Source organism: Ptychodera flava, chromosome 22, assembly GCF_041260155.1.
Source record: "Ptychodera flava strain L36383 chromosome 22, AS_Pfla_20210202, whole genome shotgun sequence".
In the NCBI taxonomy this organism is placed as follows: Eukaryota; Metazoa; Hemichordata; class Enteropneusta; family Ptychoderidae; genus Ptychodera; species Ptychodera flava.
The window spans coordinates 31,331,911-31,359,757 of record NC_091949.1 but is presented as its reverse complement, the minus strand read 5'-3'; the positions used below and the strand labels follow the sequence as shown (position 1 = coordinate 31,359,757).

The window sequence follows — 27,847 nt, the reverse complement described above, 5'->3', positions numbered from 1 at the left end:
AATTAAGAGTCAGATTTCATTGCTGATCTAAGTTAATATAAATAAATTTGACATTAGACCAGAAACATCTTACCTTTTTCTTTTCTCTTCCATCGATATTCGTCATTTACAAAGCCTCGGCGTAGCATACCAAACAAGCGATACTGATCTAGCTCAATACTGCGGTAGCTATAATTCGGAGGATTTTTATTACATTCAGATCGCCGTGTGCTTTAAGCATTTGATCAGCCGTGTGCAAGGCTAGACCATAGTAAACATTATAGGAAGTCCATGTGATATAAGGTATGTATTTCAAAACAAAGTGCTGTGTGAATGGTGATAGTCTTTTACTGTATAACTTACATTAGTGGATACAATATAGACGCTCTCTCTCTCTCTCTCTCTCTCTCTCTCTCTCTCTCTCTCTCTCTCTCTTTGGCATGGAATTTAGAAACTTATTTGTAAGGAAGTGTGTAAGTTTTGCAATGTAAGTACACAGTAGAGAATAATTGACCTACATGCCAGAAACACAAGAATGGAGTACAAACTTGACCCTTAAGGCACTGGACACTACATAATACATGCCACATACTGATACTACCGCATCGATTCGAAGGTCCATGGTTACATGCGGAGCAAATTAACCCTGTCCAAATGAATGTTCGAAGACCAACATTCCGTTACTACTATAATACCTGTTAGGAGTACGGGTCCAGGGTCCTAAGTAAATCTGAAGCACTCTTTGTCTGATAATAAATTATGAGCGGCACAATGGTCTCTCAGTGTCACCGTTAAAGCCGCAAATTATACCAAGACTGCAAATCAGTCTGCATGTTTTAAAAATGGAACACCTGTATTTTAAAAGTAATTATGCGTTTCTCAAAGTCACTCATTTCGTTTTTATCTCACGTGTTCACACTTGGGCTAATGTCATAGCGATATCTGTCTGTCTGTCCGTGTGTGTGAGTGTGTGTGTGTGTGTGTGTGTGTGTGTGTGTGTGTGTGTGTGTGTGTGTGTGTCTGTCTGTCTATCTGTCTGTCTGTTTACACGATAACTCAAAACGCCTAAACAGATTCAAGTCAGATTAGGTACACAGGTATCATATGCTACTTGCAAGACTTGATTATAATTTGGTTAGTGTGTCTTGCATATTAACGAAGTTACGCAATATCATTTTTCCCATACAATGGTTTCCCTATGGAGACGGTAATGACAGTGTAGACATATACCAAGAAATACTACAGAAAATTTCATGAAACTTTCCACAGATGACAATCTCAGAACATTATGATGATACTGTGAGTGCCATGTCAATCATCTGCTCATTTGCATATTCAATGAACTTTTGTTATTAGTGTCATAACTCTGGAATTCCTGCACCAAACTTGATGATACGTGCAACAAATATTGATCAGATATAAAATAATCGTAATCATACCAATCCATAATCCAATGGCATTAGGTCAGAATTCGTAAGACAAAAGTTGTAAACATAGACACAAACAGCACAGAACAGACAGTAAATAGACGGTACACAAACAAAGTCATATTCATGAAAGAAAGATATATGGACCTCTGGCCAGAAGACCAAGAAGTGATGTCAGGTTTTTCGAAAATAGTAAGCGCATCTAATTATACTTAGAAGCAATGGGCAGTGTCAAGTAAATAAATAGCTCCTTTGCATATTTTATGAAGTTATATTTAGTCATATAACTCCGATACAACTGCACCAAATTTGATGAATTCTGCTGCAGATACTGATCCGACTGATATCTAACTGTGGTGTAAAGTACTTAGTAGTGTCAAGTTAATTAAGGGTGCATTTGCATATTTAATAAAATTTGTAATTAGGGATATAACTCTGAAATTACGACATAAAATTTGGTGAAACTTGCGTCAGATATTGATCTGATCAATATTTAATGGTGCTATGAAACATTGAACAGTGTCAAGTTAATTTAGGGCTCATTTGCATATTTAATGAACTTTGTAATCAGTGATAGTACTCTAAAATTACAGCATCACATTTAATGAAACGTGCTACAAATGTTGTTCTGATGGATATCTAATTGTCTCATGAAGCATTGAGCAGTGTCACGTTAATTAACAGCCCATTTGCATATTAAATAAAGTTTTGTAATTAGTGATTAAACTCTGAGAGTACTGTGCGAAGTTGATAAAACCTGCTATATATAGTGATATAACGATATATTATTGTTCTGTGAAGCATACTGCTATTAATGAACCCGTTGTAAAACACGTGAGCATATTCAGTTCACATCTCGTTATATTCTTTCCTTAATTTAGCAAATTCAAAACCATTGATCTGAAATTTATTATCTTCTATTCTATGTAAAGTACCGTGCAAAAAAATTATCACTCTTTCTAAACATTAGGAGCGACGTGCAAGTATGGAAATCTGAAATGAATTAATCAAGAAAAGTTTAATTGTATCCTACTGTAATAATGGGTTTATATTCATTATCTTATTTTCATGCGTTTCATTGTTTTACTGCCAACTGCAGGGGTACATCGGCAATTTGCCTAGACTGCGAATTGACCTGCGTGTTTAAGAAATGATATCCTAGTTTTCTTTGTTTTTTGCCGGTGTTTAACGATTGAACAAAGCACACGTCTCTAGAACAGGATGAATGTTACTTGAATTTTAAAAAAAGTTTTACCCCGGGAATAGAAATAAAAAGATGGATCAACCAAGCAAAATGATAATTGAAGAGATCTCTACAATGTCTTGACCAGTGTCATCAGTCAAATAGTGATTTGTTATCAACATATCCTGACGATGGACTAAGAGACTACAGAAAATATAAACATACTGCTGTTCACTGATTTACAATCTGTAAGGTTGTAAATGTTTTGTGTTCATGTCAGTTAATTTCCAATAAAGCAGGTTCTCATAAGCATAAAGTTTTATATACCAAAATATTGACCCTATCAACTATGCGAGGTGAGGATTACAATTGCTGCAGAAATGAATGACAAAATTGGCCTTCCACCTCAAAATCAGAATATTTGGCGCGCATGGCTAATAACATAAAATGAAGATGAGAGTAAAGTCTGGTCTACGTTTTTACATGTGTACTGGATAGTACATCTTTGCTGCAGGTAAACCCTTTGTCTCTTTTAAAGACTGTACGATGTGACTTTTGTCTCACAAGTGCCTCCCAAATGGTGCCTTAAATGCAGTAACAAGTTAAGGGCAGGTCTAAAGCCTTGGTTCTCGCATAAGTACTTGTTGACATTGACTATTTACATGATGTTAGTCATTTGCTTTACATGAAACTTTTATCAAATTTGTCAATTTACTTTTGGTAAAGCTGATAAATAATCTGTCCTTTCAAAATAATCGCAATCATACCAATCCATAATCCAATAACACTAGGTCAGAATTCGTAAGACAATAGTTGTAAACACAGACACAAAACAGCATAGAACAGATAGTAAATAGAAGGTACACAAACAAAGTCATATTCATGAAAGAAAGATATATGGACCTCTGACCACCAGAAGACCAAGAAGTGATGTCAGGTGTTTCGAAAATAGTAAGCGCATCCTGCCCCACATGTGGCACCCGCCATATATCAGTCTATAAGTCAGATAGGTAGTGGTCACTTACTAAGGCCCAATGTCACCGATGCCATCAGTTATCAAAGGAGCAGTTGTTCGTCATCAGAATAGGTCAAACCCGGAATTCGAATGGACCACTGTACAAACAAACCCACGTGTGTAAACGCGCATAGACGAACGTGTAGGCCTATTTATATACGCGTAAGTGCACATGTGGGTTTGTTTGTACCGGCATCACGTGATCTCTTGGGCGTACTGACTCTGTAGAACGCATCGCGTGCTTTTTATTCCGGAGTAGAACCATTGAATTAGCAAATCATCAACCCAAATTTTTCAAATTTTACAATGTCTTTCAAAACAGGAGAATAATGTCAAAAAATATATTTCAAGAACTCCAGAAAATCCTAATAGCCAGCTGCACTACTTCTGATGGCAATATCACCTGATTCTTAGAATTCTATGATGATCGTTTCACAGAACGATTAACCCATCTGGTCATCTCTGTTCTTAATACACATCAATACAAGATTTTGGCCTTAAAATATCATTTGATTAGCAAGTCTTTGGTGATTCTCCTATGTATGTAAAAACAACCAAAGATTGCAGGTAGGTTGAAAGAATATGTAAACAATAGTCACTGAATCGTTAGAAATATCATTTACCCTGTGTCACCAATTGCAATTTTCAGTCAACACAAGTACATGTACCAGCCTCTCAGTTCTGATGGTAGCAATTAACACGGCTTCAGAAGAAATAGCAATCGATAGTAACGAAAGATACCACATTAAGAACATGGTTAAACAACTCTTAACAACTCTTAGTATTGTCGTTGAAGTGCTTACACCTTAAGATAACAAGACAGTCAAATGACATCATAGGCATTCTTGAGAGGCCATGGTAGAGCATGCTTAGCTAACTCTGTCTTGAAGTCCATGACGGTGTGCGTTCCATTTGGCAGTGTTTCCCATAAATTGTTATACATCATTGACATTGCCGTGAACTCCAGATGCTGAAATGATCAAAAATGTAAATTTTCTCATTTGTATTGATTAACAAGCTGTGGACACTTGATTTGTATGGATTTACCAACAGCGAACAGTTTATTTGTCTAAAACAGTACTAACAACAGGTCATCAGGACACTTTTGCGCAAAAAGAGACTGATAACTTGGATTCATAATAAATAAGACACTTGCCTTGTAAACTTTGAATATCAAAAGTAAGGTAAAGTAAAGGTGAAGTAAAGTAAGGTCAAAGAATAGGGACGAGACGAAAAGTAGTATAATAAACTTTGCTGTCAAACTTTGTCTGTGATTTTGATGAATGTCTACATACGTCAATAAACTAAATAACTTTTTGATTTCTTTCGGTAAAGATATACTGTCAAAATAAAAGAAGTATACGGAACATGGATCTTTACACTTTCTACATTTGTATTCCAGCCAATAAAGTCCCCTCAAAACAAAGATGAATGTTTCTTTTCTATCCCATCATGACAATCTTTTAAATAATTGAAGTTTTAAGAATGTAATCATCGAATGTTACGGGGCAAGACCCTGTAATTTTGACCTCTTTAATCATCTATTATATACCACGGCAATTTGCCTTTTACCTTATAAGGAAAGTTGAAGTGTTCAGTATTCCTTTTGCATTCTTAGCCTGTACACGGTTAAAGTAAGCATTGCTATACTCAAATTAAAAAAGATAAGTCTGCACTGATACTCATTTGAAATGAACGAAATTCTGTCTTTTACTAATGTGCTAATTATAATCGAGTACTAACAGTCTAACTACATTTTGGGTGTATAACAATGAGGAGCAGACTAGTTGACATGTCAGATATTATCAAAAGTCAAAGTAACACATACGTTTGGTGTTTAGATATATAAAAGATGCCTTGCAGGGTTTCTGTTTGTTCCAAATACCTTCCTATTCTTCAAGTTCTGTCTGATTAATATTTGCCTGAATTTTTTACAAATAATTTGAGGATTATCTTTAGAAGATCATTGATGAATGGTTCATCCATTATAAAAAACTTCAAAATTTACAAGTGAACATTTCGTCTGCAAATTAATTTCAATGTTATTGTCTATGTATGACAGAATCGTTTGCAGGGCTAAACCTTATTTAGAAATGTCAACACTGTCTTTTAATATGCAAATGAAGCCATGTTATGTTTTATTATTTTGACAGATTGATATGATTCTGCAGTATGCCATTGCAAGAAGACAGTTTTGCTGACGCCATGATAGGTTGATGTGGAGCTGTAACGATAGCAAGTTCTTGTTGGGCATTATGTAATCCTGTAATGGTTATATTGCACCCTGATACTTTTTGGGGTTCGTTAAATGCCTCACCTAAGTAAACTTTAAGCTATACTAGCTTTTTTTCTGCATGACCATGACCACTTCATGTGTTCATACAGTTAAATGATTGCGCAACTTAGTCGATGTATGTTGTATAGCATCATGGTAAATGTGCATTGCGTAGAGGACACAAGCTAATTGATTATGATACTGTTTAGACAGAAAACCAAAGTATCGTTGTACCCTTTTTCACCAAGAAATTAATTTTCTACTTGCTGAGCTTTGAACACTTTTAGCCAACAAATTTTGAAAGTTTGTGATTAAAGCTTTTTAACATCCATGTATTTACATGTAACACCGCGTAAACCCTACGAATGCTACATATGCGTTCGGATTTTATTTCTGTGACTACATTTAAAATGCGTGATCACGCGTACGTCTGTTGTCCGCTGTTTTACAATGAAGACAGTCCCAATTGACCAGCAAATTTTGCAAAATTGTGTGCCAGATATTTAAAAACTTGTGTCACGTTTTTCAAATCTTTCCCTCTTTATGTATTTTACTTCGCTTTTTTGCCGAATGTACGCTGTCTGTGAAAAGAAATTGTTAATTGGGATAATATAATCCTGATAATTCAAAACTTCATGGTAATATTTCAAAAGTAACTGTCCGACACTTTGACAAATTATTGAACTTAACCAAAACACTACTAAAAGCGTATAATCGCCAAAACACTACTAAAAGCGTATAATCTAAATTTGTTCTTGTTGAGTTGTTTGCTTTGTTCTTTGTCTGTGTGTGTCCTACACTTGATTTTAGTTTTGTAAATACTTTCTGTTTGGTGCTGTCTTGTTCAGTGTTTTTTACCGTTTTCTTTTGAGCTTTTGAGGAACCTGTAAATGGGACTTGATCCCGTAGGATTTCCGAATAAATAAATAAATAAATAAACGCCAGAGAACTATATTCACAATAAATACTTTGTACATATGTGAGGTAACGTGCTGAAGGATGGAAAAATGTATATTTCTTGAAGAGGAAAAAGTGAATACATTTCAAGCTCCTTTTTCCGAGAAACGAATCTGGTGATATACGGATTTTTTAAAATCAAGGACGGTAACTTCAATTACAGGAAAGAGAAGAAAGATTGTCGGTTGCAAACGCGTTGAATCTATCACATTTAAGTGTTCTCAGACATTGTCCCTGTGTTTTATGTATGAATGACCAAAGCGCACATCTGCTGCGTGTAAGCAGTAAGTATTCGTATTGGAACGATTACTTAAAGCACTTCAACTTTTGCATCTTAAGGTAGCTACATACCTTATAGACACTTTCAGATTTTGATTTTTTCTCAGTTATAGAAGTCCCATATCCCTATAAAGTATATATTTCTGAAAGCCCGGGTATTGGGTAATCCGACAGTGCACAGTACACAGTCATTATTTGCATAATAGAAACGTGACAAGCGTTTTGTCGAAATAGTTTTTTCCTCCTTTTGAAATTGATTGACAAGCCTTAGCAATACCCTTCAAATCCGTGTCTGCGAGTTTTTTTTCCTAGCCTCCATTCAAATTATATGGCGTGACAATTACAGTTCCTTGAAAAGCACCTTAGTCTAAAACTTTAATAATGCATAAACAAAAAACAAAACAAACAGAGGCATATAAAGGTAATCCCAGACACGGATTTGAAGGGTATTACCAATGCTTGTCAATACACAAGTTTCAACCGGAAATCTTGCAACGTGCAAGTGCTTGCTAAAGAGAGGACAACCGATTTTTGAAAGGTTCGGCAACATCTTTGTAACGTGACGATTATGCAAATAATGACCGTGTACTCTGCACGGTCGGATTTCACAATATAAGGGCTTTGGGAACACAAGCGATGCCACAAATACGATCTTTCATCGTAACTCGTGGAATGGCTGAATGAAACTCTTGTCAAATTGAACACATACCGGTTACAGGCTTCTACAGAGATCAGCAGGATGTCTTATTGTCTTCTTTCAAGAAACCATTCGACACTTTTGTGACCCTTGCTATCTACTGTTGTATACAACTTTACGATTATACCATGACCACATACTTTGTACCTGAAGAGTTTGCCAGCTATGCAATGCCCAATGCGATTTTTCATGTCACGCACCATCATGGATTACAATCTAAAAATCTTAATTACTACTCTCAAAAATGTTATAGGTGGTTAGTCTTATACATCGAAAGCTTGAATAGCCGACCCAGTAGCTTGATAAGCATTCCATATGATTCATTCACTGTAGCTGTGATCTCATTTTGTTAAACCTACCCGCAATTCTTGAATTTTTGTGTATACGACAGAATACCGAAGACCTGAGCACCATATTGGATTCAAATGCCAATTGTCTTACAGCACTTTGTGTGACGAATCACACGACCAGATGGTTCGTTCTGCATTACATGCATAAAATGTTTTTTTGTGAATCAATCTTGCCAGCAGAAATAATACGGCAGACCATCATAATTTTGTACGAGGTCTTCATCCAGCAGTGCAATATTTCTTTTGAAATTATTTTTTTAATGCGTACAGATCGTGAACATTTGAAAATTGGGTTTGTAGTGGTAAATGACTAAGATTGTTTGGGTGCCTGTGTCCCTTATCTTAGGATTGCACACTAGACAAATAACTGATATTCTAATTAGCCGCAGTTTTAAAACACTATTTTGGAGACAACTAGCAAATAAAAGTAACATCGCACTGTCTTTCAAATCAAATACATAGATTAAACAATATGTTAAGAATTCCCACCTGGTTTAATTCTCTCTTTCGCTGGATGATATCAGACATATATTCTTATCTCTAGGAGGAGGACAAATCTATCGGATATATCACATCATTGTTTTCAGCGAAAGTTTGATTTACCTTCGTGTTGTTGCCAAATGTACGCTTTGTGTAGTGGACGTAAGTCGAAAAAGGTGAGAAATATAGGTACCAAATGCTTAAACAAACGGAGCAATATTTTGGAAGTGTGTAAAACTTTACTTATGCGAAGCTACTCTATAGAATCGTTTGCCTCCTCAGTCGACTTCGAAACTGAAAGCTAACTCAAATTGTTCATCGGTTACTAAACTCTCTTATTTTGCTTGATCTTTTCTATCGAGAAAACACCTTCACACCGGTTGCAAAAGTTAGGACTTCATGACGTGTTCATCTATGATTGTATTGCTTGATCATTCGATGATGCTTGTGTGAAGGTAGATTCATGTACTTTTTCAATAGTGAAATTCCCGTAACAAAAGGTGAAAAAGATAGAACAAGTGATTTTGCAAAACGCATCATAAAGTTTTAAGTAAGCTAGCATTACACTTTGCGAGCCTGTTGACCGATTTGTTCTCTTGGCAATGTGTGATTTGCTGGTTTTCATGTTATCACCGCCCTGTCATTTTGTCGCAACCAAGTTTTTGAGAGTACTTCAAATCTTCATTTGAACAGCAGAGGAATTCTGGGTCTGTCCTCCCTGTGGTAGTTATAAGTGATTGCCTGAAGTAGCCTTTTGTGATGACCTAATAAAATGCACCCCTAGAATTATCCTTTACTGCAATGTTTTGAAATGACCTTAGTGTTGGTGATATGACATAAAGCTTACTTATTAAAAATTTACAATATCCCATCGTTTGAACCCGAATGATGTTAAATTAGGACAGTGTGAATTGCTGTTGCATTAATTCGTTTGGGTCACAAATAATGTAGAATTTCTTCATTATCTTAAAATCATAAGTTTGGTCGCTCTGTTTATTATTTGCCTTATTTTCTATCATGTAGTAAATTCCTAACATTCATGCAAAAATGTCAATTTGCATAATATATATTTGCTTGAATAACATGCTTACCAATATAGGAATGATGAATAAGGACTGTCATACCGTTAAGCATTTTGGTTTAATGCAGTTCAGATTTTCGTAATAACGATTGTGAATTCTGAAAGTTCTTGTACTCTGCATCTATTATCAAGAAACAGTATCCGTTGTGTTGAATGGTATTCTATGTACCATGCAATATGAGAAATGTGATAATAATAATGCTACCCAGCATGATATGACCATTTGATAATTCAAATTTCATCACGTGGTGTTTCAAGGTACTGCATCAAATAATTTAGGTACATAAAACATTTTCTGAGTTTGAGATACCAACACTGGTATGTGATCGATAGGTGGCGGATCATGGCATTATTTGTGCTCTCAATGTTGGGGTTTCTTTCCCTCTCACAGGTATGAATGCATTTGTGTGTTGACACAAATTTGTCGCGACTACGTTGAATTCTCGTATCGTTTTCCCCTAAGGTTGTAAGACCAGCTTTCAAAACAAGTTACTAACAGTGCTGCATCATTATGTACAACGAGAATGACCAGGGAAACATCGATGTCACCTTAATAGGGATAAGCCCAGCATGACACAAAGTGTCGTGCGTTAACTAAATAAGACTGCCACCATTACCAGACAACGCTATAAGTTCATACCAGATGATCTGTATTTTTATTTACAGGGTGACTTTACGCACTGGGGGCATTGTGAACTTAAATATATCCCCGAACTAGATGATCATCGTACAGGTAAGTTGATACAGAATCATGATATTTTGCTGTTCTAACTCATTTCTTTTACTATATTTATGACAAATCATGATGGCAGGAAGGTTAAGAAAATCTTCTTGATTATATTCATCTTCACTGTAACTTACTTGTCTGATTCGCCTAACACAAGTAACCCGTTTTCAAAATGGAAAAAGTTTTGTCACCCTCGCCAGCGAATCGCTGATCTATACTAGACGTAGTAGCCTTTTCCCGCAAGTTCTCTCGAAACTAAATTCTTTTGAATAAGGATTGTGACAAACAACTTAGAAAAGAATGATATTATCAGCAGTTTTGTAGGTATGCATTAACCATGCAACTCACATAAGTGACCCCGTCGTTGTCACCTTTCTGTGTCAAAGGATCACCACTACATATAAAATGTTTTGCCTTTTTCATATCTGTGGTTCATATGAGCTTTTAAAATAAGATAAAAGCCCTACGCTACCACACAATTTAACTAGTGATCCAGACAAAAAATTTGTTCAATAAATGTGGTCAATACATAGGCTGTCACATAGCGCGAGCGTTTGGTTCAAATTTATTTGCATATTCAACATTGGACAAACACAGAAGTCAAAAATATTTTATCTGTCACAGTTGAACTGTCATATCCATGATGTGATAAGCTAGCTTGTGCGTGCTGGCCTTTTAGACGTAACATCTATTGTGAAATTCGTCATTACTTTTCCAATAGCTTACACTGCCATGCCTCTTTAGAACAATGTGTAAAATATTAGAGCCTGAAAGATTCAGATGATTTCATAAAGACATTATTAAGTATTAATAACTATGAAGTTGACTAAATTTTCTTCTCAAGTTTGTAAATACCATATGGAAGTTAAATATGACTATTGTATGATGTTTAACGACGAGGACACCGTGAGTGATTGCGAGGACCTGGATGGAAACACAGTCAAATGTGTTGCCTGTTGCATTGATAATGCTGATTGCGCTGGCACCGATAGAGCTATACCATTCGGTACGTATATAATACGGGTATGATTAATAGAGGTAGGTCGAATTCAAATGTGAAAGAGCAAAGAGCAAACAAAATGCAAACCGGTAACGGCGACCATTGGCATCTTAAGTTTGCATATTCATATCGTTAAGCATAACATTTTAAAGTTCGGCTAGTTTTCAATCGGGTTCGAACCCACAACATACAGCATCAGTCGCCTAGCGGAGAGGCCACAGAGAGAACCGCTCGGCTAAATCCCCATCTTTGCCATCTCGTAATGCTGGCATTTCTTGGTCTGTACTTACAAGAAAATCTAAGCCAACAACATGGTGAAAAGTATGATAAAACTTAATTGCCCACTTATGATATTTAAATTGCCCGTAGTGGTGTTAGAGTAATTAATGTATAGAAATATAACATCTTGGTATAAGTGCTAACTTTTACACAGTACTTGCAAATAATAGAAACTCTGACCAATAAAATTATGGCTGGTTGGATCCTCGCAATGTCTTAGATCTCAAATCAACAGCTATGTCATTATTGAATTGCTCCGTTTGTCCTGTTCATATTACCAACATGATTTACAAAACCTTGACCATAATACTCTAGAAAATGTCCCCTTGTCATGTGATGGAGTAAAGCGTAGTGTTATCAGTGTCAACGGAGAGGAACCAGGACCACCAATTCGAGTGAGTATACGTATTTGGAATAAAATAACAATTTCTTTAGTTTAGTTACAATCTCATTGCATGCTAAAGCTGGGACATTTCAATATAGTAGAAATAATTTCCTTTCATTTCGATAAGTTACTTTCTTTTCGTTTTTCAATGTAACATGTATTTCAGACTTAAATACAGATATTGCTTGCCTACTTCAATTTTCAAATACTCTAATACAATCCCTAAACCCTTCTGTACAGGTGAAATATGGCGCTATTGTCAATTTAACATTACATAACGCGATGACCAACGACTTAACGACAATGCATTGGCATGGTATGTATCAGATAAGGACTCCCTGGTCGGATGGTGTACCATTCATTACCGAATGCCCAATTCCGCCGGGCGGCACGTATGTCTACATATTTGCGGCAATTCCCGCTGGTAGGATGATTTCTGCAAAATTGTACTTGGTGAAGCATGTTGCATGAATATTACTTAGCTAAACTGAGGTCATTTGCCCATCATTGTTCTTATCCGTGTAGGCTCTAGATGTCTTGCTGTACTGCAGACAGAGTATACATTGGCAATGAATTTCATAAGAAACATTTCTCTAGTATGGTTTTTAACTATCAACCTTCAGTCTCTATCATTGAGCAAAACGTCAGCAATAAAAAACCACCAGACTTTCTCCCTACTTTGACATTAACTTATACGTTAACTCTTTCACTGCGTAATTAATTTTTAAACGTGCATTCCTGTGCGTGGTTTTCTATGGATATATGGCCTTATAGATATTGATTTACATGCATGAGCTGTATCTTTGTAATTATACGAGTATTCGGGAAAATTTTTTCAGTGAGTATTGCAATATGACAGAGCATCAAAAAAAAGAACAAAAGGTCATGTGACACATCTAGAAGGTCACGTGATAATGGCGGCCATATTGGATTTTACAAAAAAATTCAAAAACTGTTGCATTTTTTGTTATTTCAATATATAAATGTAAATTCATTAATGGCAAAAAACTGTGTGTCTCGTAGAATTTCAGAGTTATTGCAACAAAGAAAAACATTCTTATGTGTTAGAATATTAATCGCGTTCATAGAAAACATAGTCAATCCTCTTATTGTTGTTTAAGGAACATTTTGGTATCACTCCCACGTTGGAGACCAAATATCAGGCGGCATGGTTGGACCTTTAATTGTGTATGAGGAGGATGAACCTAACCAAAAATATTATGACTTCAACTTGCATGATCTCCGCAATGAGCCACCCCTACCTGAATATGATCAATTCATCATGCTATTGGCCGACTGGAGACATGAAGAGTTTATATTCAGAGACATAACAAGATTTAAAGGTCCACGCCCGTTTGTCGGCCAAATTCCCACTACATCAGGTTTGGTTAATGGCCGTGGCCGGTATAACCAAAATGATCCACAAACACGTACTCCATATTATGGCTATTCCGTTAAGCCAGGTCATCGATATCGTTTCCGCGTCATTGGAGCTATGAGGGTTACCTCATACCGCATTTCGATTGACGATCACAAAATGAAGATAATCACTTCGGATGGTTTTGACCTCAACCCTAAAGACTTTGATTATGTCATTATATCAGCTGGGGAAAGGTATGACTTTATACTTAAGACCCAAGATGATCCTGAATATTCGACCTATAAGATTCGGGCTGATGTCGTAAGTTTTGATGGTAAGGAGGATGGCCCACTTAATGAAACCAATGCCTCTGTGTTACGCTATGGTGGCACCAGTGGCGTCTTTCTCAGTGACGAACTCCCGCCAGATAGATGGCGTCGATGCGATGACAGTAATCCGTGCCTGACACTGAATTGTCCTTTTGGAGGATATTCCACCCAGTCTCACAACTTGTGTACATCTATTGCCGATATGACACGTTCTGCAAGAGAACTGGCATTGGATCCGACAGTGGAACATGTGTCAAAAAGAGCCCAAATTTTTATGAACTTTGTTATTGCAGGCCGAGGTGGTAATGAACCGGGTACAAGCCCAAAGCCTGCCATAAATGGCAAGTCGTTTGTCTACCCTACAGCACCACCTTTTGATCCTACCTCTGAACACACTACTTGTGAACCAGAATGTGATGCATCTGATCATCACACTGTTTGCTTATGCACATATAATGTCACTCTTGTCGAGAATAATTACCAGTTTGTCTTCACAAGTGTCGGTTCAGGAGGCTCGAACAATGGCTCACATCATCCAATTCATATCCACGGACACAGTGTCTTCTTAACGAAGATGGGGTTTCCAGAGAAAGATGCAGACGGTGATTACTTACAAGCAAACCAGGATCTTTGCTGCCCATGCCCAGATGATGACACGCAATGTTGCTCTCTGGATGAGTAAGTTGATATCAAGTGCAAATTTCAACGAAACCTATTGTGGTTAAGATATTGACATCAATTATGATATTTCTACTGTTACCGGAACTACTTGCAGCTACGCGTACTCGTTGGTATGGTCATATACAAAAAAGAGCATAGCGAAGAAAACTTATGACACTGCGAAATGTCATTTATAATTAATGTCAAAATTTTAATGTTTGCTTTCAGTTTCTTGGCATACAACCACAGTCTCAGGAAAAACAAAGAAAAATTGAATGAGTTGAAAATTTGTATGCATTGCGACCGACATCGCGACATCTTTCATCGTTTACGGTTCCGTATGTTGTTTTCAAGTCGTCTACGCTGCTAACGAGCAAGGTCCTGATCGTCTGCATTACGACTTAATCGCTATACGACATGTTTCTTATTGACGAACTTTAATATCTTTGTAGTGAAATGTCGAGTATAGCCATATATAAGCCACAAATATCTGACTTCACCACTGAAAATACACGACAGAGAAGGTGCACACAAATAGTTACGATAAGTACGTAATGTACATGTACATACAGTGACTCAGACAGGTCGTTATCCGTGTAATGCATTCAGGACACAAAGCATAAGATACTCCTAAGGAACTAAAACTTCGTTTACGTCGTCTAAACGAGTTTAGTTATTTTTAGACAAGCCAGTGATGAAAATATACATGCAGACGATGTAAATGCCTTCAAAATATTGTATTCGTATTGCAACAAAATGTACGTTACAATGAACGAGCTCCGACGCTCTACTCACTTCAAGTTTTCCCTAATCCGCTCACAATCCTTTCCAATAAATTCGGTATACGGGACGTCAAAGGACATGTACAATTCTTGGAGACGAACTGACTTGTACGACTACTATATATTCACATTGCATTCGTATATGCTGTAGAGACGCTCTCCGCGCGCTGCGCTGCTAGAATGGCGAGCACTGTCGTGAATACTGCTGACACGAGTTCGATTTTGACCCGAATTTTCAGGTACTCGAAAAATTACTCACTTTGTACACTCCAGCCTATATTTTATATCTACCGTCGTACTGAACTTAAACATCAACATCCTTCAAATTGTGAAAATTGTATTGACATCTTAATATTTAAAATGTTCTCTCTCAGAGTACAGCAAAATCCTTCGGAGAAGTGTAATGGCCAAATAGCGAAATAATATCAACCGGTACAAGTGATACCCTTGCCATCACTCCTTACAACCAACTTGACTGCTAAGGAAAGTGTCTCTATAATCCACCGTTAATTTGACTGTCACAAAGTAGTACGACAGAGGAAAACGCCCATCAAGAAAACGTACATTGATCAACGATCTGTGTCCTCTATATTTGAGGGGAGATGCACATCGTTTACCTTTAATGTGACACATGGTTTCCGCCTCCACTACCCTCTGCTTTTATTGTTAGCTTTTCAGGCTATCCTAAATCCTACTTTAGCGAGGAGTAGGGGGAGGTTACGGGGACTATGTTTATAACAATTCACGTGCAATGACATTTCCTATGGACAGACTGATAAGATTAGTCTTCTAAAGAGAGCTTAAGTTAATCCTGTCACTCAAATATCCTATTTTTGACCTTAATGGCCATGCATGGTGTCTTTTACAAATCTTCTGGTTATACTCTGAATGCAGTTTCCCCGTTGCTTGTGATGTGGTTTATTTGACACCAATATTTATTAAAAGCTACTCTCACCGATTTGCAATATATGCTGAAGTAAAATACACTCAAACCCAAGACTTTATTGATCCGGCAAGATCTTAGAAGAAAGCGAACATAATTTCTGACAGCTCGTGAATTTCCTCGCAGATCTGATAATCCTTCATCTTACATGGTAAAGGTAGAGCAGAGACTTAACGTTCGTATGATATGTTAACGTCAGATATGTATGTCATGTCTAGTGTACCTCTTGAGACAGATAAGTCGGTTTCCTAAGATCCGAACTGCAATCCAATTATTGGTATGTAACTTATGTAGACAACACAAGTATAGGATTCGCTGTGCATATACTTATACCTCACATAGTTTGATGGTGCCATGCAATCAGCCTCGTTGGAAAAACGACACCTGGAACGTGAATCCCGATTTCATTCCGATGAACCTCTACAACCCTCCTCGAAAAGATACCATTCTTCTCCCTGCCGGAGGATATGCCATCGTACGGCTAGAGGCTGATAATCCGGGTAGGTTGATGCAAATGATTTGCAATACTGCATAAGCCTTTGAAAGATAAGAACAGACAACAGTGATACCACGTTGATTACAGGCACTTGCGGCGATATTCCCAATAAAATAAATCTACAAATGGATATTTTTTCGAGTTCGGTTTGCAGACCTTATATATCTCCTTATAACCATGACAAAGCTCGTGATATGCTTGTCGGAGCAAAAAAGTATTGTCGTAACTTGGGAGCCAGTCTAAATAACAATTACACTTCTCTTTTTACTTCAGTTACCACTGTAGGAATTCAATTGAATAACCTAGGGTTAATATCTGGCATTCATTGAAGCACATTTTCTGCATCCGTATTTTGGAATGATAAGCAGGCAGTATTACTCATTCATTTGATTATTTGTTTTAGTGTTCCTGAAAGTCATTTTCCCCAACGATCAATTCGTGTGATGTAAAAATCTACAGCTCCACTTTCTCAAAATTGGTTGGACTTGGTAACGCGAAATAAAATAACTGAAGAGATTAGACTGCTGGCCCAGGTTGGACTTCCCCAGACATACCTAAACCTTTGAGATTTACTGAAGTTTTGCTGAAGATAATGTGATCATAATGTGATCATGGTGTTTTGTCCTCAAATTAAATCTGAAATCTGACTTTAAGAGGGATTCAAGAACCGAAAAGAGCCAAAGTGATGGCATTAAAACTTGTCACGGAGAGTAGCCTGTCATCCTTGATGGCGCACAATTACCTAGCTAGCGTATTTTAACATTGCTTGTGAGTTCAATTTGACTTACTGTATGACCATTAGCTCAATCTCTCACTGTTAATCGACTTGTCGCGTGCAAGAAAAAAAGACTAGCTTATTAAGAAGATTGCTCAGTGATCGAGTGAACTGAAAGTGGTTATATTTGAATCATATGATAAGGCCGAGGATGGGTGCTCTCCCAAAGACTCCTGTAATGTCTTGTAGGCAGCCCTTTCCGTAAAGAAGTATGTTCTTTCCGTGATAGCAGTTACGTACTGTTGCCAGAAAATAACTTTCGTGATATGGTGGAAAGTCATCGAAAGAAACAAATGAATCGATTCAAAGCGCATTTAAAACAAACATTGAATAACAATAAATGCCTATCAACATTTCTTACATTATTTTAGGTTGGTGGTTTTTACATTGTCATATTGAACCTCACTTGGATGGAGGTATGGTCCTCTACTTGAACAGCAAGCCTGATGAGCAGCCTGGACCACCAGAGGGATACCAAGGATGCGGTCAATACTTCAGAGATGTTGAAGATTTTTATGACAAAATTAGTGAACATGGTTAGGATCACTGTAATCACTCAGTTTCTCTTTGGTAGTTTCGATATTCTGCCATATTTTTACTTTTTGGGTCGTTGTTAAATATTTTTTCAAGCGTATTTCATAACATTGAATGCGTACGTAAATTTGGCTTCAAGTGTGATGAGTTCATTTTGCAATATATTTGTGAAGGTTAAGGTATGCCTACAAAAGTTCTTCAAATTGTGCAAAGTTTAAATTTTTCGACTTTGTCACCAATATATCGAATGGCAGTTGTCCTTTTCAGAGTACTGATCAACACACTAGAAAAAATAAATGCATTGTTTATGTAAGACACATGCAAATACCTCGCCTATGAACATGGACTCTCTTTGTAGAACCAAAGTTGACAAATGTTGCCTTGGGTAGAGAAGCTTCTCTCAGTGTCGGTAGTAACGCTGACTATGGTAACGATGGAGATACACAAACATGCGCTATGTTGGCCGATGAAGGCAAGACCTGGTGGAAAGTTGACCTTGGTGACCCATTCAAAGTTTACAGGGTTATATTACAGAGACCAGGTAAGCCAATGTATCAAGTGTGTTCACTACCTCCTTGTACCGGTTCTGTTCCAAGATTTTCTTGTCATATGTAGACGATTATAGACACAATTTTAATTAATCACACATCATGTAACATTTCTAACTGGCCAATGCTTACTTGTTTTCCATCTGTATAGATATTGGCCTTGTAAATGCCGTCGTGAGAGTCGGATCAGAGGAGACTATTGAGATTCAGCATCAATGTGGTGAGGTATTGACATCCAGAAAACTTGAAAGGGGCTTCACAACAGTTGATTGCATCGAACCCACCATAGGCCGTTATGTTAGCATCCAGTCTGACCGTGGCAAAACTGTTTCGCTATGTGAAGTGTTCGTCATGGCAACTGGTGAGAAATATCTGCACTACCTCTTTTCGTTCAGAATCGCATGAAAGTACACACACGCTGACGTACAAATGCTCTTGACTTCAGAATCGCATGAAAGTACACACACGCTGACGTACAAATGCTCTTGACGTTGTCTTCGTCTGTTTGCTGTGTTCATTGATCGATATCCACAGCAATTAAATCGACATCAACCCTTGCCTCATAATTTCGGCATGGCCAATTTAGATGCTACGATACAGATTCAAAATGTAACAAAAATCCCCCTTCTTAGTATTGCTGCAATGCTACAATATGACACTTGAATTCAGCTATGATGGAATGTTGTGATATAGCACTCCAAAAAAACTGTCTCTTCTAAAGTGATAAGAATATATTATAGGACAGACTAGGTAATAACCGCCAAAGGGAGTTCAATTTTATCTTCAGAGGGAGAGGGGTAATGTTCCGTGGAGTCTAATGATCAGTGGCGTCTGTGATATGAAGAAGTGTCTATTGATAGAATAAGAAGAGCCGCTATTTGGCCGTCAATTGAGGCACTCGTTACATTATATTCGAGTATCTTGTTAGAAAATACAACGGTAGAGTAAAATATACAAGAATTTTGTTTCTTACACAAACTTATTATGCTTTAGTCCGGGCCATGAGTTATCATTAAGTTAATTGATAAGAGTACATAAAGACTATTTGTTTTGCACTGCTGGTACCAAACAATGCGTAAATTCTGAAGTGACAATAAAGGGGTATGCGCCCTGAAACCGAAAAGACATAAAAGTGTTAAAACTTTCTTCCAGGAAATTTGAAATATTCTCTTTCAAAATTAGGATGCCGGTGATAGAGAAACGAAGTACCTATCAGTTACCGCAATTCTAAATGGCTGGCATCCCTGTGTTCACTTAATAGGGGGACTTACGTTTTCGATTTTTACAAAACACGGGACGATGAAATCTTCATACACAAAGAGTCTGACATTGAGCGCATACAAACAATTGACGAGGGAAGTATTGTAAATTAGACTATCTGTCCCCAAGGCAGGGGATGATCTGTAGATGTAAGGAAGATTGCCAACCAAAGAAATAAAATACCAAACAATATAATGAGCATAAGTTGGATGATAAAAATCTCCAATCTCCTATAATTTGATATAAAAATGAATATTCCTGAACGAAGGTGTCGAACAGGGCGTCTTGTTATCTCTTAGTATATAGCTGGTAAAACAAAACTTCCAGTCTGGTCAAACTATAAGTTGAACGATCCCGGTTGTATATTATAAAGTTCCAGCTCCGCACCGCCCTGCTTTGGAAAACAGTACAAGAATGCATTTTGGTATTTGAAGTAAATGTTGATTTATCATTCTGGTAATCTATTTAACGTAGGGTTGCTTTATTGAATAGATGCAACTGGTGCATGGCTCTTTGAGTTGCAGATTACAGATAATGATGTGGCGACAGGTGAAAAACACGGTCCAATCTTCCTTTGAAATTTGAGATTTTCTTGCCTTCGTCTCTAGATTAATAAAGCAGTCAAGTTCATCGTAAGATTATGATATTTTGAAATGTTACTAAGCGCTGGCCGATTATTCTTGAATATTGCCAGTTGCCCGCGACACTTAAAAAACTGCACTTCTGTATCATAGAAACACCTGTTGACCAACCAACTTATGATTCCGGCTGTGGTATGCCGTACGATATCTCTGGCGAGAGTGGAACTATCACATCAATGGGCTATGATGGGACAACTCTGTATGAGAATAATGCAGTGTGCGAGTTTCGCGTCACTGCCAGCGAGGGAAAAGTAAGGAAAAGATTTCTTCAATTAGGTTTTTGTCGCTAACCCATGCCTTAACTGAAACTGGTATCAAATTAGCTGGACTTAAACGTTCAAAATAACACACAAAATTCGTAGTCTACGAGAGATGAAGACGTTAGAATGTAAACATAAGTATAAGCAATTATCTTCAAAATGTTTCCGAAAATATTGTTTTCATTGTCTGTGAACCTAACGTTTACCTTGACATTCAAACATACTGACAAAGCATAAGTATAATAATTTCCAATCCAAATAGTACATTCAAACAATGTACCCTTTGTTTTACATTGTCGATGTGTTGTCACCATTGTAACTGTCTACACTGCACCTTTTTATCATATAGTCTATTTTATTTTAACTCACTCCCACTGTTTTCTTCAGAATATTCTTCTGAACTTTGTAGCCTTTGACTTGGAAGATGGGAGTGATTTCCTGTTGGTGAATGGAGTTCAAGGAGAAAACATTGCTGAATACACCGGCTCCAACGTTCCGGTACCACTTGACACGATAAGCAACAAGGTCATTGTGATTTTTAAGACCAATGACGATGGCCAGGCCACAGGTTTTCGTGTAGACTGGGAGGCGGTATAATATGAGAGAATGAGTGAGTTTTCTCTTAATTTATATTTAGCAAAAATATCGCTTGCCACTCGACTTATCGCGAAAGGTGATGCATACCTAGCAATAAAATTATCCCCTCGATTACCTAAATAAAGAGTTGTTCAAGTCCTTCAGAAACGCCGATCATTAACTAATGGAAAATATCCCTTTTCTTCTCGTGTTTCAGATTATGATTGTCTCGGAGATGACAAGGCTATAGTCAATGACAATATGAACATTATCGAAACGTTAAGTTTGACGTTCTTATATTTAAAATGTTTATTTAATTTAAAACGAGGAATTATACTAGTAATACGAGTTATCTATCATCAAATTGTATCTATCCAGTAAGATCACCAATTGCGGAAAGCCAAATGCTTTTCAGATGGTAACGAGCATTCGTTAAAACGTTACAAATAAGGTTGCTTCATTAGTACTATACATTATATTACCATGCACTGCCTGTCGCATTTTGATTGGTCGAGCTGAACCACGTGACTGACCACAAATACACAGTAATGGCTTGTTTACATGCCCGTGAATATGAATAATAAGATTAACAACTCAAGGTATTTTAACTTTACAGCTCAAACGTAAATCATAATCACAAAATAAAATGGAGCACTTGTGCGCCAAGTTGAGATACTTTTTCTGAAAATATCTCCAGATTTGCCAACTTTTTATAGCGAGTGACAGTATTGCTCAGTTCTGGGGCCAAGTTGTCATTCGCTCCGGACATTTTCGCAAATTTTGACGGTTTCCTTCGGTTCGTTGATAATATAATGGAAATAACAGACTCCTATCTGACCATTAACGTTTATGGGCGCGGGCTCGAGGAAAGCAAAATTAACGGGCTCGGCAAGCCTCGCCCGTTAATTTTTGGCTTTCCTCTCTGCCCATAAATAAACGTTAATGGTCAGCGCGTCACCCCGTTGTTTCTACATTTTCCTTTGAATTTAGAAATCTTGATCGATATGCGTGTATGACATTTGAAAAAAAGGTGTCGAACTTGAGTATCAAGGAAGTTTGGTATTATGTCCTAATCTTGAAAAATATACGGGAGCTAAGGTATAATTGCACCTTTGAAAAGGCAAGTGTTTGGAAATTTGCATCATGTTTGTTGCCTTTGCATTTAACACCGAAAAACGACCAAATTCATTGCGGAGTTGTTTTGAAACAGCCATTCGCTAAACCATTATGGTAGGTCGATGAAATATGGTCTCTATTTTTAGGCAATCTTAATTATTTTAATGGATTAATACAACAGATCCTCGTTATCCTAAACTGGATGCAGTTTTCCTTGTTTGATATATGAGTCACATATAAACGTATTCTTCTTTAGTGGGTATAAATCGACATAATGGGAATGATAGAGTCAGAAGGGAAAATGGATCCTATTAAAATTGAAAATTATATTCTCATTGAAGGTATTTTCAATGTAAAGTAATGTCAATTCATGTAAACAAGGTTATTCAGAGATTTGAAAACGATATTCCATAAACACTTAAGAGTTGTATGTGCTACGAGTTCTGAATAAGTGTTTCTTTAATTGTTGGAATATGTAAATGTGTCTGTGTTTTATTCCGCGTCCATTGCATTGCAGTTGGCGAACTCAATTTTTTCTCTTGTGGCGTACATTGTGTTGTGACATGCTCAACAGCGGTCTGAATTGTCCCGTTAATCATTGCTTAGATGTTGATGGAAAGCGATGTTAGCCGGAGATTCATTCCAGAAGGGAATCGCCAATTGGCTCAGAGACGTGACAGATGAACAAATTGGCCATCTTAGCTGACGAGAGACAACGATTTTATGAAAATTCTAACTTTAAACTGCCTAAACAATCTAATATGATGTCGTTGAAAAAAATGATGGATTGATTCGGGACCAAGATGTCAGATAGAAATGGAAGGATTTTATGTACTAAATTTACATATATTACGAGAAATTTCGTTATGAAGTTTCCAAGGATGAAAGCATCAATACAGCTTTTTTATCATATACCCATGGCCGTATCAGCGTCTCCTCTGACGCGTCGTGACGTGGAACGTAAAACATTAGTCTGATACGGCACGTTACACGTCATCAATTGTTGTTTATTTCCGATTTTGACGTTTTGATGTTCATCTTGCAATTTAACGATCAAATCCATCTTTTTCACTTCCATCAAATTTACCAATAGAAAACGAAACATATTACTAGTACATATGAATTCAACGTTCCTTTATTTCAGATCCAAAGAGAGTTACAGGACAGGTTGTTGTAAAAAATTAAAAGTTGATGTTTACAATCTGTTGTATTTCGCGCTACTGCGTCGTTCCTGTTCACGTCAGCCATGTTTCAGCAAGAGTTATTAAAGTGAATTCAAACTTACAATATTGTCCGTGTAATAATTATCCACCAGAACACCGGGACGGTGACCAGAATAAGTAAATTGGCTCCATTCCTTTTCTGAACTGCGGTAAATTGCGCTGAAATAATCCTGTTTAGACTGTATACACTCGACACGATGCGATCGACGACTTGATCAGCTGTTGTAAACAATTATATATCAATGCGCTCAGACCAGCGGCAGAATATAAAAACATAGTCCCTTCGAAAGACTGCCAAAAACTAATAAAATTTCTTTATTTTTAATTATCTTTTACATAAATATACGGTCATGGGCATATGATAAATCGGTTATCCCACGATATCAGCGCTTGGTTGGGACGTATTGCCACGAGTGAGGGTGCGCGCCGCATCACACTCGTCTTCGACTCGTGTGATGCGGCTCGCACCCTCACTCGTGGCAATACGTCCCAACCAAGCGCTGATATCGTGGGATAACCTCATATTATACAGGTTAAGTGTTCTTTCGTCTGGAAACAGTTTTTGATTTATGGGTGGTCAGATATGTAATACACCGTATTATAGGGATATGGTGAGCTTAGATAGATTCAGAAACTTTGTAAAGTTGACAAGATGACTTGTACGATAAATAAGAATATTATTTCTTAAAAACAACCTATGTAAAATGACATCTCAACGCATTATAAAGGACTTACACATTTATACACTGACAATAGCATGGTTAACAATTACATCAAATGCTTTCTCTAAAAAGACGCTTTTGTACATGAGATTTAAAAACATCAAAATTATTACACACCGGATTTCTGGCGGAAGCTTATTCCATACCCCGGGCGCATATAGAAAAAATCTGCAACCATAAAACGACGTATTGCCTATTGGCTATTTTAACTGAGTGTGCCTTCAGAAGTGGGCCGAAGGGTCTAACAAGGTGTACGAATTTTTAACAGATCTACCCTTTCAAATAAAGTTTAAAACCTTGAAGATCAAGAGTTACACGAAATCGTGCTATACGTCATCACAATGACGGGAAATATTTATTCTGCCCAGGAGATTTACTCGTTCGACTGTACCGTTTTACGAGGATTCAAAGTCAAACGAAGGACTAACCTTACAACGATGAGCTGACTGGCATTAGGCAAAATGACGAAAACGAAAGAAATAATGTATTTGCTTTCATCCAGTTATTTAAAGTAAGTAGCACGAATATTTAGCCTATCAGTGTTATGCTGTCACATCAAATATGAAAAAACGAAAGGCTGGCTGTGGGATCCTTAAAAGGTTAACCAAGTTATAAACCAAACGATAAGTACTCATCAAAATTGGAATTACCGTTGGTAGTACAGGATGGATCATCATATTTGGGCCGAGATTATCCTTATTTTACTAATATCGGTTTATCTGTGAGAGCATGCATAGCTTTCTTCAGAAAATTCAGACTGTTCCATGTTCAATGCCATAAGATTATATTTTAAAAAGTGACTATGCCGAAAACAATTTTTCATAACATGATATGGTCATTTTTGGCAATTCCTATTTCCCAAGATACATCCCGAAGTTTATATTCGAGGGATGGAACGACATTTACATAGTAGCAAAACAGTATCTTACAAGGAAACTCCAGTGAGAGTACATTTATAAATTCATCACTTCATGTTGCAGTATTCCTATCATTGATAGCATCAAAACTTCTGAAGCCAGGGAATGCGACTGCTCCAGAAAAGTGCTCTTTCGTTTCTTTGTTCTCGGATTCGCCCTGTGAGTTCATGTCTCTCTTGCCACAGTAGATGTAACCTATGACTGAAACCACAAGTTCGATGAACTCAGCTACCGTGATTACAGAGAGTCCGATGTACAGTCCTAGAGTTCCACCAATATCGCTAAGGAAATCTTCCGTCTGCAACGATATATTTTGAAAAAGTGAATATAAACAGGATTTTAATGCAAACAAGATTATCTTTAATTGTTCAAGGTATATTTTCAGAAAAAAACACTATCGTTTACATTTTCTTTATCGGGATAAGGTTAACTATTTCACTTTACGCGAGTGTTGAAATCGTTCCGATTTCTGAAGTTTGACAAGACTGACAGAAATTCTCAAAAAACCAGTACCATTTATAAATGTAGTGTGGGAAATATGTTTACTGAAGAAAACGTTTGGGATAGATTCTCATATTAGACATTAAAGTCAGGATAAAAAAATGTTTAAGACAGAAAAACAATAGAAACATAAAGCAGAGATGTGGTCAAGCTCTTTTATTTACTGCTTTCCTCCTTTCCTTCCTATCGTTTTTAGTCCTTTCGTCTTAGTCTTAGTAATCTTTTTAATAAACTAATAATTGACATTCAAACACAACAACATTATTCTTACCCCATACGCAGGCAACTCGGTTGTACTCTCAATCGTCAGCTGTTCAAAGTAAACTTCAAGCTGGGCAAGATTTAGGCTGATGGATAGGAAAAGTCTAACATAAGCATCCAACAATCCTTATTATGTTTCTTGCTCAAAGCTTTACGTGCCGAATACCACTAAGAGAACTTCCGCATCGAGTTTGACCTTGACGAACGTTAACATGAATAGAACTTTCCGGAATTATAGTAATTGGTGATCTCGAGAGAAACCTATAATGTTCTATTCAACCCTATTCATTACATTAAAATTTATGATTTGGGGGAAAAATCGTGATAATATATCAGTTGGGTTTTTTGGTTAGCACGGGTATTCATGGCAGTCTAGACATTTTGTTTTTTTAGCTTTTAGAATTTGCCATAATATCTGAAAACATTTCTATTTCGCTTTGTTTCGGCGAATTGGTAATCTGCATACGACCCTCTTCTCTGGTTTGATAGATGTTATCTCGACAAATGACCAGAGAACCACTAAAAGAGAAATGGCAACGATGTTCATTGGAATAAGTTTGTCTCCCTTGCTCTCGGTATACAATACAAACGAAATAATTACCTGACTGAGTGGGCGTCGTTGATATCTTTAGTCTTAGGGCTGATAGAATGTATAGTCTTCAACAAATACTCCTGTGAAAACAAACTATAGCATACTGTACAGTCTGTTTGTAAAAGAGACTACATTTTAGCTCACGTGTGTGAACACGTAAGCTAATGTCGCGGCGATGTTTGTCTGTCTGTCTGTCTGTATGTGTGTCCGATATTTCAAAAACGGCTTATCAGATCAAATCAAATCTAATACATAGACTCCGTTTGAGAATGGCAACAACTGATTAGTGTTTGGTGAGTGTGGCTTACATATTTCATGCTCATTTGCATAATTAATGATTTAAAAAAAGGAGACATACAGTGTAAAATGAGAACGGCAGCATAGAATTGGATGAGATATGCTATTGTGAGCAGATCAAGTCTTGTACTGTCCTGAGACCTTAAGGTAATAGAGATTTAAGTTAGAAATACATTCCTACAATTTAAAAAGAAGTTTGAATTTAATATATATCATGTTGAAAATAACAATACACATGAAGAATCCAATCCATGCACAAAAGGAAAAATATGCTCTTTCATCTGAAACATTCAGCGAGACTTTTGTTGGTAACTGTCATAATGAGAAAGACAAGAAATAACGCCCTATGACTCGAACGATACTATTCTAACACAACTCAGGGATCCTCAACATGTTTTCTGTGAGACTGTTTAAATCTGAAAGACTTTTCCCTAAGAATTAGACTTCTATTTCACAAACAATTAGTAAAACTGTTTTTATGTCAACCACTCTGCTAAACTCGAGAAAGATATCAGAAATCATAAAAAGGTTTGTTTACAGAAGGAAGTTACAATAAGATATTACCAAATGGACAGTCGCCGGCCAAAGAGACTGTGAAATAGTCTTGTCATAATACTGTTCCCTGTAAAAATAGAATGTGTCTATGATTACTGAGGTGGTAAAGTTGTTGAAAAATACTGTTTGTAACATTATTTTGTTTTCCTATCTACATCACAATGCACTTCGGAGACACACACTTTTTGGACTCCCGCATATTTTCGCAATTCTTTGATAGTATGCTGCTTGTCCGGAGCTATTTTGAACCTCGTAAAGTAAATGAAGTTTTAATCAAGATTTTCTTTGTCAGAATTGATGGTAGTAATTCATCCGATAACAAATCACCTCAACATTACCTTCGTTTGAAGTTCGAAATGGCCGATATCCTTATGTTGACAGTATG

At 36.9% G+C, this 27,847-nt stretch overlaps 2 protein-coding genes across 3 annotated transcripts in view; one reads left to right on the top strand and one right to left on the bottom strand.

Annotated features, from left to right (window-relative positions):
- Window positions 1-10,028: 10,028 nt before the first annotated feature.
- Window positions 10,029-22,866, top strand: LOC139123187 (uncharacterized). The gene is made up of 13 exons (XM_070689286.1): window positions 10,029-10,114; window positions 10,390-10,456; window positions 11,295-11,456; window positions 12,045-12,124; window positions 12,355-12,538; window positions 13,236-14,481; window positions 16,531-16,688; window positions 17,831-17,995; window positions 18,352-18,534; window positions 18,693-18,902; window positions 20,536-20,693; window positions 21,090-21,312; window positions 21,496-22,866. Exons 1-12 carry the CDS (start codon window positions 10,067-10,069, stop codon window positions 21,297-21,299), a joined length of 2,871 nt encoding a protein of 956 aa, XP_070545387.1. The 5' UTR covers window positions 10,029-10,066; the 3' UTR covers window positions 21,300-21,312; window positions 21,496-22,866.
- A 642-nt stretch (window positions 22,867-23,508) lies between these two features.
- The window catches only part of LOC139123186 (uncharacterized), a 57,612-nt gene continuing 53,273 nt past the window's right edge, over window positions 23,509-27,847 (bottom strand). For both annotated transcript variants that reach the window (XM_070689283.1, XM_070689284.1), the window contains exons 21-24: window positions 27,472-27,529; window positions 26,620-26,690; window positions 26,029-26,104; window positions 23,509-25,554 (exon numbers count right to left, since the gene is read on the bottom strand). In XM_070689283.1, the coding sequence (XP_070545384.1) occupies window positions 25,309-25,554; window positions 26,029-26,104; window positions 26,620-26,690; window positions 27,472-27,529 (451 nt within the window). In that variant the 3' untranslated portion in view covers window positions 23,509-25,308. The remainder of the gene's footprint in view (window positions 25,555-26,028; window positions 26,105-26,619; window positions 26,691-27,471; window positions 27,530-27,847) is intronic.

Coding starts and splice junctions, on each gene's coding strand:
- LOC139123187 (XM_070689286.1), top strand. CDS start 10,067: ATGGCATTATTTGTGCTCTCAATGTTGGGGTTTCTTTCCCTCTCACAG. Junction 10,115..10,389: donor GGTTTCTTTCCCTCTCACAG/GTATGAATGCAT, acceptor TTTTATTTACAG/GGTGACTTTACGCACTGGGG. Junction 10,457..11,294: donor ACTAGATGATCATCGTACAG/GTAAGTTGATAC, acceptor TTTCTTCTCAAG/TTTGTAAATACCATATGGAA.